General features: G+C 43.8%; 1 protein-coding gene across 3 annotated transcripts in view; it reads right to left on the bottom strand.

Moving 5' to 3' along the window:
* LOC115337123 (guanine nucleotide-binding protein G(q) subunit alpha) overlaps window positions 1-4,673 on the bottom strand; it is a 141,826-nt gene extending 137,153 nt beyond the window's left edge. For 2 of the 3 annotated variants that reach the window (XR_005931606.1, XM_030005167.2), the window contains exon 1: window positions 3,668-4,666. Coding sequence is in view for 2 of the 3 variants with exons in the window: in XM_030005167.2 (XP_029861027.1) it covers window positions 3,668-3,803 (136 nt within the window). In the remaining variant the exon portion in view is untranslated. Of the gene's footprint in view, window positions 1-3,667 lie in introns of all 3 variants that reach the window. The other variant, XM_041120972.1, reaches the window with a different exon arrangement.
* Window positions 4,674-19,667: the final 14,994 nt, after the last annotated feature.

The following is a 19,667-nucleotide window of genomic DNA, read 5'->3' as shown; positions in this document are numbered from 1 at the left end:
CACAGGCCCAAATGCTGCTTTCTGAGACCATACAAAATTGCCATGGACAGCAGACAAAATGACATACATAAGAACTAGAGCACATGGCTCTTTCTACTTAACACTAAATATGTACGTACATGCTTAAAATACAGGAATGAGGAATACTGTACATTTTGTTTGGCATATACCAATACAAAACATAAAAACACCTCTTTTTTTCCAATTATAAAAACAATGTAAGTGTTTTTACAGCTAAGAGCAAACAATGGATGAATATTAACAACTGTAAGCTCTGGAGAACAATCATAGGGTTTTCAAAGTGTTCAGCAGTAATGAAAACCAGAAGAATTTGGAAAATACATGACATTAAAACCAAATTCAGTGAAGACTGAATTTGTTCCAAAGTGCCTTAAAACATTACAGCCAAGCTGTGCTAGCCAAACTACTACCATGTAATATGCTTCAGTGTGTATTTCTGAATTCTGGCTTTTCAGAATTACAACAGAAAAAAATACTTTATCCTGTTCTAATCTGTCCTCAAAATTAAGCAATTATGTACAATAAAGTACCTAAAAGTGGTATTTTAATGTTTAATCACAGAGAGTTTATTTTTAAACTAATACTAATTAAAAATAATCTTACCACGCAGTAAAAGTTTCCCATAAATTACTTAGTATTTTAAGTTCTTTGATCCCATGAAAAGTAAAAAGATATCATTATTAATACACTAAAAGGGCATACCAAGCACAGTGTGTGTGTCACACAGTAAAAGGAGGAAATTACCCCACTTCTCAAGGAAGTACTGTATCTTTCAGAAGTTGAGGGGGAAAAAACCTTCCCTTCTGATCCAAAAATGTGATTTTTTTTCCCCTTATATTTGCTACATATGTGCATTTGTATGTATGTCCATCTTATTTTTAAACAAATATAAGAAAACAATCTGCCATAGATACGCTTATTTGTGCCTTAAAGCCTTTTGAGTCAGTAGTACCTTTCACTTAGCGCTGGCAACAAGTCTGGAGAACACGCACAGTCAATTAATGTGGCTCAGCTTAAACTGCGCTAGTACTCTCCTTATGAGCCAAAAGATATGCCTCAGTCCCATACTGAAAAGCCTTTAAGCCTCTTAGGCTTTTAAGTCCCACAGTGCTTTACGAAGTGGGACTGAGAAGTTGGCACTTCTGGAAAAAAAAAAAAAAAGAAAAAAAAAAAGAAAAAAACCAAAACAAACACATTTACCTATGTTTACATAAAATAAAATTAAGCCACACTAGTAATTCAAGGTTTGAGGGGGAAAGACATGTAATGGGACAGTAGAGGTCTATTCACTTTTTTAAAGAAAGATGACTTTAAGCAATTTCAGGTGGTTTTCGTGCTACCAGCCTCACTGTTTTTGCTGACTATTTTTCTATTCTGAAATGGTTTTGTCTGTCTCATAACCATGTGAATGACCCACACAAATAACACAAACTTAATAACCGAGCAACTGCCTATGCTGGGGAAGCAATCAGAGTGACTAAAAAAAAAGTGCTGTCAGATACTTAAACCCACTAATAAAAAAAAATTATCCTCACAATTTGTTTATACATTGCAACTTGAATCTCTACCCAATCTCATGACTCCAACAGTGGTTGACCACTATACTGCGTTTTACAAGATGAGATCCTGAAGTGTTAATCCAAACAGCTGCACAGGCACACACACTTTCAGTCAAACATATGACAGCGGCTGACAAAGCAAAAGACCAAAAATCTGTGCAGAGTAACAACTTCTGTACTGGTTTCATTACCCCTTTTTGGTCTCTAGTACATCATGCTTTGTCAGAACTCTTGGTTTGCACTGATGATGATGAATGCAAAAACCTTTCATACAGGCACTCGATAGTTTTCCCCAATGCCTTCTACAGGTTGGCTTCTCTCCTCCTCTCCCTCAAGTCACCACATAGCATTTGGTCCAAAGCGATGCCACTGTTGGACCCCAACCTACCACCACCCGCCCCTACGCTTCACATTACCGGTGGGAGGACCTTGCAAAGCAGTACAAGCTCTGCATTACTGATCGCAGAAGTGGATCTCCAAACTCCTTCTCTGGGTAATACATATTGGTCTCACTCAGTAAATTTCATACATTTTTTAAAACTTGGGGGAAGCCTCTAGCACTACTGTGAGAAAAATCAGGAAAATACAGAAACAATTTGGACCTGAGTAACAAGTCAAATATGCCAAGTACCTCTCCTGAAGCGAATGTATATCATTAAGTAATTATACTTAAACACACATAAAATTAAACAAAGGCAAGCTATCTATCCCCTATTTTATCTTCTTTGTGAGTCTTGAAACAGTCACAATATGCACTTCCATAAACCAAGATCAGGCCAAAAGGAGACAGAACATTACTGCTGGGAGTGCTGCATCCGTCCCCACCGCTCGCTTCCCAAACACCAGTTAAGGACCCCAACACCTTTCTCCATACCCAGAAGACAAGCCGCAGGAAATAGCATATGCATATAGAAGCACTAAAATGTATTCTGATTTTTCCTTTCAACTCTCCTTACCTCATTGAAAAGGCAGTTTACTGCGCCAGTGTAAATCACTACTTTCACATACATGACGGAAGACAAAAATCTTCAGCATAAACATCCAGCATCCACTTGGAACATCCCCGCTCATCCACACACCAGACAGTGGTGCAGACATATTTCAAGGCCTGCGAGTCCCAGGCAGAAACCGTATGACCACGGAAACTACCCGATATAGTAGAGCACACTGGATACGGACAGACGTATTTTAATTCAAAAGGCTTATTTTAACACAAGCCAAATTTCTATTAGATAAACATTGCCTCTGCATACTTGCGGCTCTAAAACAACAACCTCTGTTTTAATTAAAGAGAAATGACACAATAGATTTTATTTCCTGACCAGTGGGTGGATTCCGAACGCATTAAAGATCCCGTCACCCTCCTGCATACTTCAGGTTACTCCTCAGCTTTGTGTCTGCATGTGGGGCTTTAGGGTTCCGTTTTCGTTCTAAAAACCGGTCTACAATCTGAGCTTAAGCCCCTTATCCCAGTTCACCTCATTAAATAAAAATCACCATAAAAAAATGCAACCAGTGAGCCAAGAACCTTCCCGAGGCTCGCAGAACAATGCAGATGCTAAACCCGCCACCATCGCTCCGCACAGCATCTCCCCCTGCGAGTCCCTTCGTTAATCCGCTTCCTTGCCATCGGTCTCCCACACGCACCACCGCCGACATCTGCCCCCCGCCCCGCACCCCCTCACTCACCCGCCATCCCTCCCCCCCTCTCCATTTTGGAAGGCCGTCCCCCCTCCACTGCGAGCCCACCCGCAGGCGCCGCAGCCGTTCGCCCCGCCGCCGGCGATGCCCGCGGGCGAGCACACACACACGCCCCGCCGCGGCGGGGGCACGGCCTGCGGTTCCCCGCGGCGGAGGCGGCGAGCGCCCGCGCGCAGCCCAGCCGGCCCCGCCGCCGCCACCGCCGCGGCCCCGCCGCCGGCTGCCTCGGCCCCACCACGTAACCCGCCGGCCGGAGGGAGCCCGGGGCGGCGGCAGCGGCGATGCCTGGGCTGCAGCGCCGGCGGCACGCGTGCCGGCGGCGGCCCGAGGCGAGGCGGCCGGGCCGGGCCGGGCCGAGCCGGGCGGCGGCGGCAGCCCGCACTCACCCAGCAGCAGCAGCTTCAGCTCCCGGCGGGCGTCCCGCTTGTCCCGGCGCAGCTGCCGCTCGATCTCGTCGTTGATCCGCCGGGCTTCCTTGGCTTCCTCACTCAGGCAGCACGCCATGATGGACTCCAGAGTCATTCTTCCTAACTGGTTCAGACACAACCCCCACTCCCCCTAAAATCGCACGCACACTCACACACACGCACCCCGCCGCCGCACCGGCCCCGGGAGCCCCCGCCGGGCGCCGCAGGGCAAGCGCAGGCAGCTGCCTCGATGCCACACAGGGGCGAGAAGAAAGAGGCAGGGCCGCTGGCGGCGCGGATCCCCGCTCCGTGCCGCTGACACCCGCCGCTGCCAACTCCTCCTCTCCTCTAAATCATGCACCAAACAACATGGAAACATCCACCGCGGCGGCAGCAGCGCTACCCAGCCGAGCCGAGCCGCTCGCCACCGCCGCCCCTCGCCCTGCTGCTCCCCTTCCCTCGCCGCCGCCCGCAGCCAACGCGGTCCCCGAGTGTCCCTGGCGGACGACACCCCCACCGCACTCCGACGCGACCACCCCACCCCCCCGTGGAAATGCTAATGCCCGCTAATCCCTCCCCCCCCTCCGCACACACATTTCCCTGCCGCTCCCCGTGCCCTGGAGCGGGAGCCCAGCTCCTGCGGAGTGGGCCGGCCCGCCGCTGCCCGGCGACCTTCGGCGCTCGCCCGGCGGGAAGCGCTTCCTCACGGCCGACCCTCCTTCCCGGTGGGGCGGCCGCTCGCCCCTCTGGCGGGGAGAGCCGCTGCCGGAAAGCTGCCGCGGCTCGCCCCTGCCCTGCCAGTAAGGGCGAGAGAGGGGGAGGGCGGCGGGCAGCCGCCGGGGAGGAAGAGGAGGCAAATAGGCAGGCAGGGGCCGGGCTCGCCCGGCTTTTCAATGGCTCGGCTCCGCGGGCGTGGCGAGGCAGAAATATGGCGGACCGTCTCTCCCGCCGCCTCTCCCGCTCTCCCCCCGCGCCGCCGCCCGCCGGGGGCGAGCGGCCGGGCGAGCCGCTCCCCCCCCCCCCCCCCGCCCCCGCGGGATGCCGCCCCCCCGGCCGGGCCCGGCGCCCCAAGGCCGCCCCCGCCCGCCCTGCGGCGGCGGCGGAGGGCAGGGGAGGGGAGGGGAGGGGAGAGGAGGTGTGGGGAAGAGAGCGGGCGGTTTCTCACACCAAATGGCTGCGAGGAACGCAGCCCGCTCCGGCTCGTCCTGCCGGGCAGAGCTTTCCCTAGCGCCAGGCGCCGTGTTTGCTTTCGCTTCCTTTGTTTTTAGTCGGGGGGACACATTTTTATTCCGTGCCCGTCCTGGAAGAGATGACTTGGGTTGGCAGGGACGGGGGGAAAATGTGACAATCGAGAGGAGGGAAGGGACAGGGAGGGGAGAAGCGCCTTCGCCTCCTTCAGCCGGAATGGAAACGCGAAGCGGGGCACGCGTACACCACCAGGCACTAGCGAGTTTCTACACCCGCCGTCCCGGCACCCCGCCCGAGGCGTCCCGTCAGGGGCAGGGGACGGCGGAGACGTTCGCCACAAACGCGGTGGGACGCTTGCCCGCCTCACGGAAAGGCACCGGTACGCTGAAGTGCATACTCTGCTGTCGTAACCTCTGTTCGGCCGGCGCTGTTGACTGCCTCCCCTTGCCCCAGTCCCAGGCCTGCTCGCCTTCCAGTCTCAGTCCCAGTCCCAGGAAAGCTGTCCTTGCAGAGCCGCCGGTAGCCCCCCGGGTGACGGCACACAGACGGGTTGTGCTGGCGCAGCTTCTCGGTTTTGAGGGTTCATAAACACCTCGCAAAATTCCCGCCCCTGCCCTTCCTTTGCCCACCTGCATATTAAACTATTTGTACCTGGGAATGTTGTTAAAATCTGCCGGGAAACTCGTACTAGCCTATGCAGTGGGTAGAGGGGCACATTGCTCTCCCATCTTCTAGCTTTGGGTGTCATGTCCTTTCCAGCGCCTGTTGACATCTGTTTTGATATTCGCATGCTCTTGCCTAAAAACCTTCGTATGTACTCACAGTATGAATTAAGTGAGGTCTGCCATAAAGCGTTAAGGCTAGGATGGAATTAAGAAACGAGAATAAAATAATCAGAAAAATAATACATTCAATCAATTTTTAGGGCATGAAAAAAAATTCATTACTTTGAAAAATGCATGATTTCCACATAGATCTGTATTCTATTAGTATGTATAATGTATAAAAACAGTTAATACAACTTGGAATCTTTTTTATAATTACATCTCTTTATTCCAGTAAATTAATACATGAGTTTTACTCAAAACTGTGTAATTCTAGTTATTAAGAGTAAATTACATTTCATTCAAAGCATCTTCTCCATTTTAAAACCTATATGTATGTAGGTATATCTATGTATTTATCTGCCTATCTTGTGGTCCCAGGTGAATGCATTAATATTAAATCCAATAAAGATTTCTAAAGATTGAATTACAGAGACGGCTTACGTAAAAATGAGAATAAGTAACAAAAGCTGGGGGGAGGTTGGTGAATTTCTTCATGAAATTAATTTTCAACATATATGAGTTTTCTTCTAAAAGCTGGGGCCCAGAAGGGTGAAGACGAGTGCATGGTACAGGTCACAGGAGATACTCGATGGGTGTTTTGTGCCTAGAACGCTAGTACACAGAGTTCATGTCTGCAGCAACCATCTTCTGACATCATGTCTAAAGAAAGGGTATGAATGGGTCGATGAGTTTGCAACCTTTGGGTGAACCGTATCAAAATCCACCCCCAAACTGAGGGCACAGCAGTTCTATTAAAACCTACATACCTCAGACAATACTCTAACATTCCCCAGTAGATGAAGTCTGACTCAGCTTTCTTAACCAACTCTTTTATATGCTCAGTGTAGAAGGCATGAACACAGTGTGTACCTCAAATGCAGAACTGTCATTTAATTTTGCATTTTTAAAGAGAAAAGACACCCCAGGGACCGTAAATTTAATCTGTATGCACCGCTCCCATTGACATCACTGGATTTTAAATCTCCACTGAATAAATAGCTTCGAATTTTTAATGGATGAGCCATCTAGTCCTGAATCCGGCATCAGCAGATAGCCATTACACGCTGTTTCACCCGTTTGCTTTGTGACTTAGTGGAAGTCAGAAGAACCCCATTATGGACAATTACATGATAATAAACCTATGAGGAAATTTCTTTCCAGCTCTCAACTCCATAATGGTTGGCTTTTGTTTTGAAACATGAAACATCCTTTATAAATATTTTATCCTAATAAGAACTATCAGTAAATGACAGACACCATTATTGCCCATACAGATAATTATTATCCATAGATACCATCCATACTGTTACCTAATCCTGGACAGATACTTCCTGATAAGCCTCCCCTGTAGCATGAATAATCTCATATTCCTCTATCCGAGTAGTCTCCAGTGCATGGCTCATAGCAACCCGTTGCCTGTGAGACGTTTTAATGTTGCTTACTGCCACAGGAAATTAAAAGTGAGACTGACAGAGGGAGCAAGTATGATATTAAACACCTTGCATCTTCAGTATTCTTGCTTAGAAGCCAGCAAAGATTGGGAAACCACCACTCTGTTTTATCGTCTCTGTATCATTCTTTGCACTAATCTATCCCAGTTTTTAATTTCTTCCTTCCATATGCCTGAAGATATTTATTGTCACTCTCCCCTGCCTCTTCTGCTTGAGATACGTTTTCTGTGATGTTTTGACAGATTCCAAACAGTATCTGAAGTTGGTACTCACATGACAGTAAAACAGCAGATCATGTATAGCAACATCACAGGATTTTCGTAGTCAGTCAGCACCCCATCTTAAGCGATGGAATATCTTGCAAGTGCTTTTTGATTGCCATTGTGCATTAGGAAGATGTTTTCACCGTGCTATGCACAAGTACATCTCAGCCTTGTTTGTGAGTACTTACAGTTAATTTAGAGGCCATCAGTATGTCTGAGTAGAGCAAATTATCCTTCCAGTATGCCATCCTAATCAGGTTTTTGTTTGGGTTGTTTTTGGGTTTTTTTTAGAACAACAAACAAATTGTATTTGCAGGTTCTCTACTGTTAAACGAATAACATCCAGTATTTGCAATTTCCTTCAACTGATATAATCAGTTTGTTCCAGTTATGTGTTGTCTTGACAAATCACCTTCTGAAATTTTCCCAGTGTTACTTATTTCAAAGTAAAAGCTGGCTGCCAAGGTCCTAAGGTACAGACTAATGACTAGGGAAGGGTTAAAACCCCTCTTTGTTCATTTGATTTATGTGAAAGTTAAAAAAATTATTTCCTTTTACCTATTTGCATGTCAAGGTTCTCATTGGTGACTTATTTCTGAAAAAGTGCAAGAGTTGTTAGGTACTCTTTTGTTCTTCAAAGGCTCTCTTGATCCTACCAATTTTTTCTGTCGACATCGGTGGGGGCATGTTCCGTAGAGAAGTACAGTATGCGTAGCATCACTGCCGTACACGCCGTACACATCCCAGCGTAATATAGCACGCTATCAAAAACCTCAGCATTGTTTCATGTGTTCCTTTGCGGTCTTAAGTACCAGATACTCCGTTTTCTTTATGAGTTGCCTGTATTAACACTTGGTTTCGGGTGTTTGCCACAGCTTACAAAATTGCAGCGTGGCAACTCTTGTAACTATAGCCCCTGCCACAGCCTCAGCCGGTGGCAGGGCAACATCCCACACCGGCCCGGCCCGGCCCGGCCCGTCCTGTTCCATCCCATCCCGGCCCGGCCCGGCCCGGCAACTCGAGGCGGAAAGCAAAAGGAAGTGGAAGGGAAGGTGTCAGGAAGGCGTTGTTTGCCAGGCACGGCCTCGCGTGTGCGCGCAGAGCCGGACCCCGCGCGGCACGCCTGCTCCCCGCGCACCTTTGCGGCTAGACGGAGCATTCCGAAGAAGGAAAGCGGCTGCATGTGGGTACCTGTGCCTGCGTGTGTGTGACGCTACCGGGAGCGCTCAACTCCCCAGGAACGTTTACCCCCCCACGACAACGTCCCCCGCCTGCCCGCACGGACGCAGCGACCGCCCCGCCGGCGAGGGCCGGCCGCTGCCGACGCGCCCGGGCCAGGGGCGCGGGCGGCGGGGGGGGTGCGCCCCCTGCCGGCCGGAAGGCGCGCCTGGCGGCCGCCGGCCAGCCCGCGCAGACGCGGCCGGGGAAGACGGAGGGGCCCGGGGGCAGCGCGGCCCGTTTCCTGCTCCTTCGTGCCGCGGAGCGGAAACGGTGGCTTTTCCCCTCCGTCCCCCGGTCGGGGGCCCTGGCGATGTCAGCGCCGCTGCCTTTCGGCGCCCGTCCCCGGCGCGGTGAGGGCCGCGGCCCCCTTGCCGTTGCGCGGGGCGCGGCAGCTCTGGGGCTGGCCGGCCGGCCGCCGCCGCCGCGCTGGGTCTGCCCCGCCGCAAAACAGGGCGCGTCGGCGTGCCGCCTTCCTGTGCCACAGAGCCGCTTCCAGAAACCGCTCTTCGGCGATGGGAGAAAATCCTCCGTAAAATAAGACCTCGTGGCCTGCTGTCCCTCTCCGGAGGCCTGTGCTGACGAGTGGGAGGTTGAGCTCGGGGCTGGCCGAAGGCTCGTCCCGAGCTTATTCGTCGTCCGGCTGGGGAGGGCCGGCAGAGGCTGAAGGGGAGGGATGGTGCCGTGGCAGCTGCAGGGACGAGGGTGACACCGAGCCCCCCTGCTAGGCGCTGTGGGTGAGGTGGTTACTGTCAGCAGCACGCTTTGTCGGTGCGATGGCCGCTGTGGGCAGCAGGCCCCGTGGGTGAGATGGCTGCTGCGGGCAGCAGCACCGGGTGCTGGTAGTGCAGGCAAGCGGGATAGAAGAGGCAGAGGGAGACTTCTGCCCTCCGTCACCCTGCAGTTCCCACGCCTGCGCTGCACCATCTCATCCTCAGTCCTCTCTTCTGGCAGCCCTGGCCCTCACCAGCTGATTTAACTCCTTAACTCTGGATGGAACTGTGGCTGGTTTACTGTTTTTTTTTTTTCCTGAGTTAGTTTGCTGTTTGAGGAATTGCACTGGCTTCCCAAAGGTTCGGGTGACCTTTCGAGCCCGCTCAAGGGAAGTGGCCTGTAGGCACAGGGTGGTCCAGACCACCCTTTCTATGGCAATAAGCAGCTAGATCAGCAGCATCAGCCAGCTGTTCCCCTATGGTCTGCACAGGTCTGGTGGAACCAGAAAAAAACCCATTTGACGTAGCCATACGACACAAATTATGTTATTAGATTGGTAGGGTACGAATTGATATCACAGTACTACAGCAGCTCAGTAAAAAGAGATATTTAAGTGTTCGATATTAGCACCTGCTGTCTCTGTGATGACTCTTGTCCTGTTGTTTGTCTGTTTTTATCAGAAATGGATGCCAATTATGTATCCAGTTTGTCATCTTGTATTTTTATTATTTGTTAACAACATAGATTAAAATCTCCTCCCAAAAGCTTCTGCGAAGTCTGTGATAAAGTGTTCCTCCCTGGTTCTAGTCTGTGGGATACTAGTCCTCCACCTCTGTGACCTAAATTATAGATCTGTATTTTGGCAGCATACGAATACTGCCATTTCTGTCAAGGTAGATTTCGTGCTTATTTATTATGTTCTTCACATTCAAGCACAGTTTTCTTTCAGCTTCTTGGATTAGCATGATTTTTTACAAGGCAGCTTTTCTTCTTTGTGGGGTTTCTATTTCTGTGCAGCTCTAAATAAGTTACTCTTAGCTATTTCATCATGCATACTTATTAACTTATAGAGACTGTATAATGTCTAGTTCATTTGCAGTCGGTAGGATATCTCATGCTTTGCTGGGTTTTAAGTGTTAATGGCATTAGATGTTTGGATTGTTTATCTAAGACCTCATGCGTTCTTTTCCTATTCAAACTTCTACTCTTCTCCTGCAGTCTGCTCTTGGATATATGCTACCTAATTCTGATTTCATTCAAGTTTCTTAGTATTGTAACTCCATCAACTTCAATGGAATTACACTGTTTTTTATCATCATACGCAGTAGTATCAGACCCTGAGCTCCCTTTAAGATGTTTAGCATACACGCTGTAATGGTGTGAATCCTCCACTTTGTTCAGCAAATATTTAATTGTACATCCTCAGAAATAGTCTAACCATTACAATAATCTGGTAGGCCATCATCTCCACCTTATAGCTTTCTGTGTCACAAGGCAGGGAGAGAAGAGTTACACACCACCCAGATCGAGGTAGTTCTTTTAGTATTTCATTGGAAAGTATTATTTGTAATTCCTTCCATCATCCAAAGAGTGTATCAGCTGAGGTTATTTTTTTGCAATCCAAAGTATGTCACTAGAAGAACTATGGGTAACTCCCTCATTGGCCATAATTTTATAATGGAAGACAAGTTCAAAATCAAAGCATGCCACAGTACTTTTCACAACCTTACACCAAAGTTTAGTATGTAAAAAATTATCATCTGGCATTATATTCTTTCCTCAGTTAAAATACCTGAGCAAGGCCTACTCAAAAGACGGGTATGCAGTAAGATTTGGGTTTTTCGAAAATATTTTTGTATTTCAGTGCAAGCAAAGTGTTCTAGCTGGGATCGAATACTTACAGCACAGAATGCATTTTATGTAACTGTAAATATAAAGTGATCACCACTACAGCAACACTGGAAGTAAAAATATTTCTGTATTGTTCTGCCTGAATAATTCTATAGCAGAGTAAATAATTGGATACTCTTGGTGAAATTCCAGTAGACACCACACACTATCATCACAGATTCAGATATCATTCAACACCGTAAATCAAAGAGAGTCTGCCATTAGCAAAAGATTTAAAGGGACAATGCTTTTTATTTCTCCCACATTTATATATGTTTTTTTCCCGGTGGTCCTAAAAGGTCACAAACATAGAAACAAACAAATATAAATGGAGAAAATTCAGTGTAAACATTAATTTGTATGTGAATGCAAACTGACAATTCACAGCTAGGAAACTGAAAATACCTCTTTCCACAGAACTTCCATATATAGTGTTAGAGTATGTAAAATCATGAGTCAATGTGATATTTTTCCAGTGAATATGAATAGAAAATAAATACTGCCTTTCATGTAATAGTACTTCTTAAAATTGCCTTTTCAATATGCAATTCAAACACACATTCACTGCAAGAATTTGGAAGCTTCAGTAATGAATTCTGTACCTTGTATCTGCTTTATATCTTGTATTAATAGGAGCATCAATATCTTTTGCAGATTACTACCAAATCTCTTAATGAGAAACCAAAGGAAATGTCTGAGTGGTAAGTGACATAACAATAAAAATTATGACCTGGTCAATTGCATTTTCAGATGGCCAATTAAATGATTTTTATTGCTACATATAATTTTATAAAATGATAACAAATACCCATCAGGAGACTGTTTCCAGTCTTTATTGTTTTAAAGTGAGTGCAGAGAAGGATCTTAAGACAATGACTAATCAACGTCTTCCTTTAAGTGGAAGTACAGTAACAATGGAGGTATATTTCTACCTTCATGTGAGAATCCATTAGAAGAGCTTGCAGTACTAAGAAAAAAATGGTCCTCTTCAAGTCTGATGTAAAGCCATCACAAATACTTGAGGAAAGTAGGATTCCTGCAAATGTATTTAAAATGGAGGAGAAAGCGGAGTTAGAAGATAGCAAATAACTGGCTTCCATTTGATACTTATGCAGGAATTGAGGCACTCAGCTATGTACTGAAGTAAAAATGTGGGTTGTATTGTAAGCCTCAGTTTGTAACTATAGTTATAACTTCAGTTATATAACTTTAGTTATAACTTCAGTTTATAAGATAGCCAGACAGGATGTTGCCTAAGCCAATATGGGATGATTTGTGAACCTGAATTTAGGCACAAATGGAAAAAATTCTCATGCCTAAGACGAACAGCTAATGGTAGTAGTACAGTGGTTGCTGTATATTAGTCAAATTCCCCTGCACTTAACATTGAATTTAGATAGTGCTCTATTCTCTTAAGGAAGATTGGTGAATCTATAATAATATTTGAGGGAATTATGGAAATTCTTCAGTAGGGAAAAGGATAACATGACTGGTTTCATTTGAAGAGACAGAGAAAAGAGACATTTCAACACTTACAGAATGCTTCTTTGGACATATATAGAGAGCTGTATAGAGTGCTAAGATGGTTTAAATACATATTGGATAAAAACCATTTATTACCCTGGTGTGGGTATAGTAATGAAGCAGGCTGTCAGGGTGTTGTATTTCTATTAGCTTGCTTTCTAATTTGGTTATATTTTGAATTGTGGCTTTGCGTTATCGTACATAGAATCTAAATAAAAATACTCTGAAATTTTGTTTTTGTTTTGGTGGTTATATATTTAAAGAGATTGCAAGAAGTTAATTTTTTACTCCAAAGTAAATTTTAATGGTTCTACAACTTTGAAGAGACTGGGAAATTTTCAGGAGAATCAGTGGTTGAATTTTAGTTGGATACTGAGAACAATTCCAGCTGTATTTTGAATTACATTGCATATTCAAACTTCTTGTATTTATGGCAGAAAACTTTTGCCATGAATATCTGTTTATGCTGAGAAACTAGTCATGATTCTGTGAGATTTATCACGAAATAAGTGTTGAGCTTCCCCCTACTGTTCCACTGCATACAAATAACTGGAAAACCTGGATTTTGTTCTGATTTTTGTTCTGATGGGTAAAATGTCAGTCAGGTAGAAGAAAAATTTTAACAATAAAGTACCATTTTTCAGTTTCTGATAATGTGCTGCTAACTGTGGAGAGAACTAGAGTGTTTAATTTGTTTTCCAAGTATTTAGTATTCTCAATATTTTTGGCATATAACATAATGTGCCTGGGCATCTATACTTCGACATTTAACAGTTTTCTAAGTTCCCTGTGCAAAGATAGGATTTAATGTTTGTGCACGCATACAGTTAATCTTGTTCCATTTACATGTCCTTGAAGAGACTCCTAGATGCTAAAGAAAAAAGGGTACATCTTCTTATGATGATTTCTTTTTGCTATGAAGAATTATTCTAAGAATTAATGACATGTTGATAATTGCAAATTCTGAAGCTTATGATAATCTTTGGTTTGCGATAATAATCTGACAACATGTATGTGGAAATGGATGCCACAATGATGCCGATTACTTTATAAGCCAGTAATGCTGTTCTCTCTACAGATGCTTTGGAGAGAAATCAAATCAATTAGACTGAGCCATTGGGTTCGACTCAGAACAAGGTAGAATTTATTTCTCCAAAAGGAATGCTTAGCTGTGTCACACAGCTAAACAGTCAAGAAGAAATTAACATGGGTGTATTTTGGTATTGCAAGGTGGAAAATCGGAGAAAGAAAAGAAATTTGAATAATAAACACTGACAGATACTTCTTTTGCCTTCAGGCAAGCTAGTATTTCTCTATATGCAGCACAAATGAAGAGTGAAAGAGCCAAAGAGCATATGGAAGAGCCAAAAAGGCATACAGATAGAAATGAAAAGGTGCTGCTGGATTGTGTGCCTGGGAGCGTACATGTTGCACTGGGTATTGTGAACCAGGGACTCCTTCCTCCCTTCATTCCCCCCTATGTTTTTATCTAGGTGCACACTCACATGAAATCAGAGAGACTCAGAAGCCTTGTCACACCAGTATTGTATCACAGGGGTACGATGGCTTCCTCTGAAGAAACTCTTAACAATGTGAGTTGCATTTCCCTAGGATTCTTATCTACATAAATATTTTCAGAAGTAGCTTGTGCTTTGGTATTAGTGGGCATTGGAGAAATACAGCTTTTTTTATGTGAATCGTGATTCGCTGTTAGCCACAGACAGAGTTCCAGGCAGGACATTTTCCCGTGACTTTTTAATTTTCTGGGTTTATATAAATTTCAGTTTTATTAGCTGTATTTCTTAACTTTGGCAAAGGCTTTTTAGTTCTCCTTCCCCCCACCCCGGCTTTTGTTTTGTCGGTTTATTGCCAAAGTAAGGGTTGAATACCCAGTCTCAGCGGTCAGAGGAGATTTTATGGGTGGAGGCAGAAGTCTGTCGTGTTTCAGAATAGTTGGAAACCCAGGCTAGAAGTCAAACATAATGTTGAAATAAAGAAAAGTTAGCCAGTGATTTACTGCTGGAGAGTCAAATGCATTTTATTTGGTTGTAATGCAGTTGCACTTCATAAAGGGTACACTAGAATGTTGCCATGCCACTGTTAATATGACAGGCCCTTCAAATTCAGGACCCATACATAAGAATCACAACAAATACATGCACAGAGATATCAGAAGGAAGCTGATGACCTTATGTCAGTGATGCTGTTGTTTCTACATGTATTGTGGATGAAGAGACAACCAAAATGAGCCTTTAGGTTCCGTTCAGGGTAAGATACAGTTTATTCCTCCAAAAGCTCTAGAAGGGAACTGAGGCAGATGTCGTGCTTGAACATCTGTTTGCTTAGCAAGTGCGCAAAATGTTACATGAATGCATCTACATCTTTTCCTACATATAAAGCCTTACTTTCTTTTCTTGGCTGTTTTGTGACTGCTAAACTTTACAAATATTTACTTAGGGCTCATTTTTAACCTAGAATACAAATAATCAGCTAAAACTGGTGAAAGAGAAGCCCTGTGGATACACTTAAAAACAGAATTTGGCTCCTCATGTAGTTTCTTGCACAATGTACCAAGAAGCAGTGTTTTTCATGGGAAGAATATCCCTTAGGAGCCTGGAAATCTAAATGCATCAGACCAGTGGCCTTTAATGTTCCCCTTTTAAGGCTTAGTACAAAAGTGCATTGCACAGCATTTGTGTTGTAGTTTTGCAATTTGCTTGGAAGAAGCTTAAGACATACTCCAAGACTTAATTTGGTGCGTATAAGAAACGTGCTTGATTTCTTTGCACAGAAATGGCAGTGTCACTATTATCCTGTTTCAGGTAATTATAAATGGCTACCCTTCCCCTTCACTTCCTGATGTTCTTGAGTCAAACATGTATTGTATTTTTAATGACCTCAAATGAGCTGTCACATGGAAAAAGGGCCTAAGCACGAGTCGAGATTACCCTAAATGTGTTCTGGCATGCATACCAATACCAATTCAAGATTTTGTGCATCATGATGAGGTTTTCGGGTGGGGTTTTTTCTTGGAAATAACCAAACAATGGATGGAGGAACATGAAAAAAGACAGGTATAATCTTACCAAAGTAATGTGCAAGTTGAATTTAAATTTAGAATTTCTGAAGGGGAAAAAAAACTGATATAGCATTGTATAGCACTCTTCTCTTAAGACACTGACTTTTTCTATGCAATTTTCTGTGTTTTACTAATTTCTTTACTGTTTTTCTTCTTATTAATTGAGCGCTTTGGTATGTAAATTATGGGTAGAGGCAGGAAGTAGTGCAAGCAGTAGTGAAGTTGCTGTGTCAGCTTTTTTACATCTTTAAGCTGTTGTAAAGAAGATCACGGTATGTATTTGCTTTACTGAACCAACTGCTGACAACTTTCTTTGACATACGTTAAGCCCTGTATTACATAGTCTTTAAAAAAGCAGTATAATCTGCAGCATGCTCAAACTTAGAATCGAAGTCCAAAACTTACCTTTTTTCAACTACATGTATCAGATCTTCTAATGAAAGACGTTACCTCTTCCTACGGACTTTGCCTCTCTGCAGATGCAGAGAATATAACATGTATAAGTCATGTCATTGTTCCTTTTCTTCCAGCAACACCAGATTCTGAGAAAACCATCAGTTCTAAGGTACAGTGAAATAACAAGGTTAACTGCAGTTTTTCGAATCCGAAACGTCACTGTTGCCATTAGAAATTATTCATGAAATATAAAAACAGATTAAATAAAAATAGATCTTTTATAATATGTTATCAATGGCATTTAGTTTTCTTTTTAATTTGATAAAAAGTGCCATCCAATGTGTTAAGCAAGCAGTGTACAAAGCTTAGTAGGTCAACAGTATTCCGAAAAAGTTTTCATTTCTGTGTATATTTCAAAGAGAAAATCCTGAAGCCAAAACTTGTATTCTTTATTTATCAATTTTTTACTTAATACCAGGCACTTAGTTGGACCAAACTGAATCTTTTTGTAAAATGTCACACTTTGTTTCCCTTGCCTAAATAACTATTTTAACTAAATAAACTAATGGTTAGACCATAGATGTAATTAAATCAAAACAAAACAAATAAGGATTTAAAGAGATGAATGATTGGCACTCTACGTATATGTTGGATGACATTAGAAAAAGCTATAGAGACAAACAGCGGAAGAAGGTTACTTATCTATCTGTCCTGATACATGAATGAGTATGGACATTGTCCTTTGGATCAAATTTGCTTGAATAAAGAATCAGTAGTCATTGAGTAAGAAAAGCAGCATTTAGTATTTTAATATAAAATACTCAAAATTGTTAATTGCCATGACCTAAACTCACACTTTTGTGTTTTTTGCTGAAAGACTAGTTGTTTCATAAACACCTTCTAGGAATATGTCATAATCTTAGGCTCAAATTGAGATAAAATTCCACGTGACTAGAAAAATTTCTCTCCATAGAAAATTCTTTCAGAAGCTGAGCTCTGAACAGATAAATTTGTCACAGCAACATCAAATGAAATGAAAATCCTTGTCAAGACAATTCAAATACTACCGGGGATTCTGGAGATGAAGAAATAATTAAACTGTCCATTTAGGCATTTAACATAGTTATGGTGGAGTATTACAGGAAGTTGCAAAGATAAACACCAGAAGATTAAAAATGAGTTCACTTGTGATGTGCTATAAAGGTGGAGAGATCTACCCACTAGTCAGTTCTTTGCATCTAACCCAACAATGAAGAAATAATATTGTGGAATCAAACAGGGAGTCAGAGGTAGAAAACATTCTATGCAATCAGAGATTTTTTAAAAGGTTGCAAGATTTTCCTTTTATTTGAGGCAGCAAATGGTAGTGTGCTAACTGTGAGTGGGTTTTGTAGCACTTGGTTCAATCGTTTTTCAGCTTAAATAAGAATAAATTTTCATCAGTCCTTAGAATCGGCGCTCTGAAAATAATTTAAATGTTGGTCTGAAATTTGTGGATCATAGAAATCAGTAAATATTGGTGCATTCATACAAGTGATGAATTTAATTTACTTTCCCAGATAGCTTTCAAAAAAGCATGATTTATTATTTTTCCAGACAAGTGATTGGGGAGCTCCCCTACACTGCAATTTGTAATAAATTGACTATTTGCAAAACTACTTTTTGAGGTCATTTATGTTATTGTCATGGCAAGTAACAAAGAGTACTCTAAGAATTAGAAGTCTGATCCATACGCTCATTCAAGTTACAAACACATTTCACTGAATCTAGCTTTTTAATCTCATAATGTCCAGATTTTTTTATAACATAATTTCTGAGTTCAAGATCATCAGCAGCACTCATGATCAAAGCACTTTTGTCCATTTATTAGAAAGAAATAGGGTGTTAGCCTGTCTTTGCACATAGACTGAGCTTTATTTGGGGTTCTGTACTTTCATTACTTTAACAGCTGCAAAATACTGATGGACTGGTTACCTCAAGCGTTGCTGTTATATCCATCCTCATAATTTTTCTGCTAGACTCTTCATAAATGACTGTCCTGGTTTTGGCTGGGATAGAGTTAACTTTCTTCCTAGTAGCTGGTACAGTGCTCTGTTTTGGATTTAGTGTCAGAATACTGTTGATAACACACTGATGTTTTAGTTGTTGCTAAGTAGCGCTCATGCTAGGTTAAGGATTTTTCAGTTTCCCAAACTCTGTCAGTGAGCAGGTGCACAAAAAGCTGGGAGGGAGCACAGCCAGGAGAGCTGACCCGAACTAGCCAAAGGGATATTCCATACCATAGAAAGTCATGCTCAGTATATAAACTGGCAGATAGCTGCTCGGGCATTGGTCAGTTGGTGGTGAGGAATCGCATTGTTCATCTCTTGTATTTTCTTGTTTGTTTTGGGTTTAGGGTTTTTTTTTCCCTCTTTTTTTTTGGTTATATTCCTTTTCATTACTATTATTAGTATTTTTTAATTATTATTGTTAGTATTATACTTTATTTTACTTTAGTTTTTAAATTGTTCTTATCTCAACCCGCAAGTTTTACTGGTTTTTTTCGATTCTCCTCACCATCCCCCTGGGAGTGGGGCGGAGTGAGCAAGCAGCTGCGTGGTGCTTAGTTGCTGACTGAGGTTAAACCATGACAGTAACGTTAAGGTGGTGGTGTTGTACACACAAAAAAATAGGTAAAATTCTCTAGTATGTCATGTATATTGGTACTTAAGCTTACATTTCTCTGTGGAGTTCAGAATTCTTCTAATGAAATCACCTTTCTTTTTTGCCATTCTGACTTCCAAAAAATAGTTCAGCAAACCCTTATTTCTTTGGCCTCATAACACCACATACCATCTATTCTGCACTGGGGTGTGGGGTGAGGTAAAAGCGAGCTGGTGTGGGGATCTTCCTGGATCTCAATAAGAAAGGCCCAACAACCAATGGCTTAATAAGATAACTGCTTCAAAAAGATTAAGGAGAGGAGTATTGATAGTGAGTAACATCTTATGTCCCCTCAGATGCTGGGCACCCCATGTTCATGCAGCGTCGGGCAGAGCCCTGATGGATTTTCCCACGGCACACGGCAGAGAGCAGATGCTGTCCATGGGGAGAAACTCTCCATTTCAGCCATTCCAGGCCACATATAATTTCCTTACAAGAAAACAACTCTCTTTCTAAAGGATGTTGCCGTGAGAACTCCTTGCCTAACTTGCTGTTCGGTAAGTGCGAGGCCACAGAGCAGGCATAACCGTGGTGCTGAGCAGGAGCTGCCCGCCGGCTCCTCCAGCACCCTGCGTGGGCTGGGTCCGTCCCACGGCCGAGGGAGGAGTATGGCACGGCACAGCTCAGCCTGGGGGCCACGCTGGCCGTGCGGCACCTGCCCCGGTTAGTTGCTGGGTACAGCGGTCTCCCAGTCAGGATCAATACATTCCTCCCCTTGATCCACAT

This window comes from Aquila chrysaetos, chromosome Z (assembly GCF_900496995.4).
Source record: "Aquila chrysaetos chrysaetos chromosome Z, bAquChr1.4, whole genome shotgun sequence".
NCBI lineage: Eukaryota > Metazoa > Chordata > Aves > Accipitriformes > Accipitridae > Aquila > Aquila chrysaetos.
Note: the sequence above shows the minus strand (reverse complement) of the source record. Positions and strands in the feature narration are given on the sequence as shown.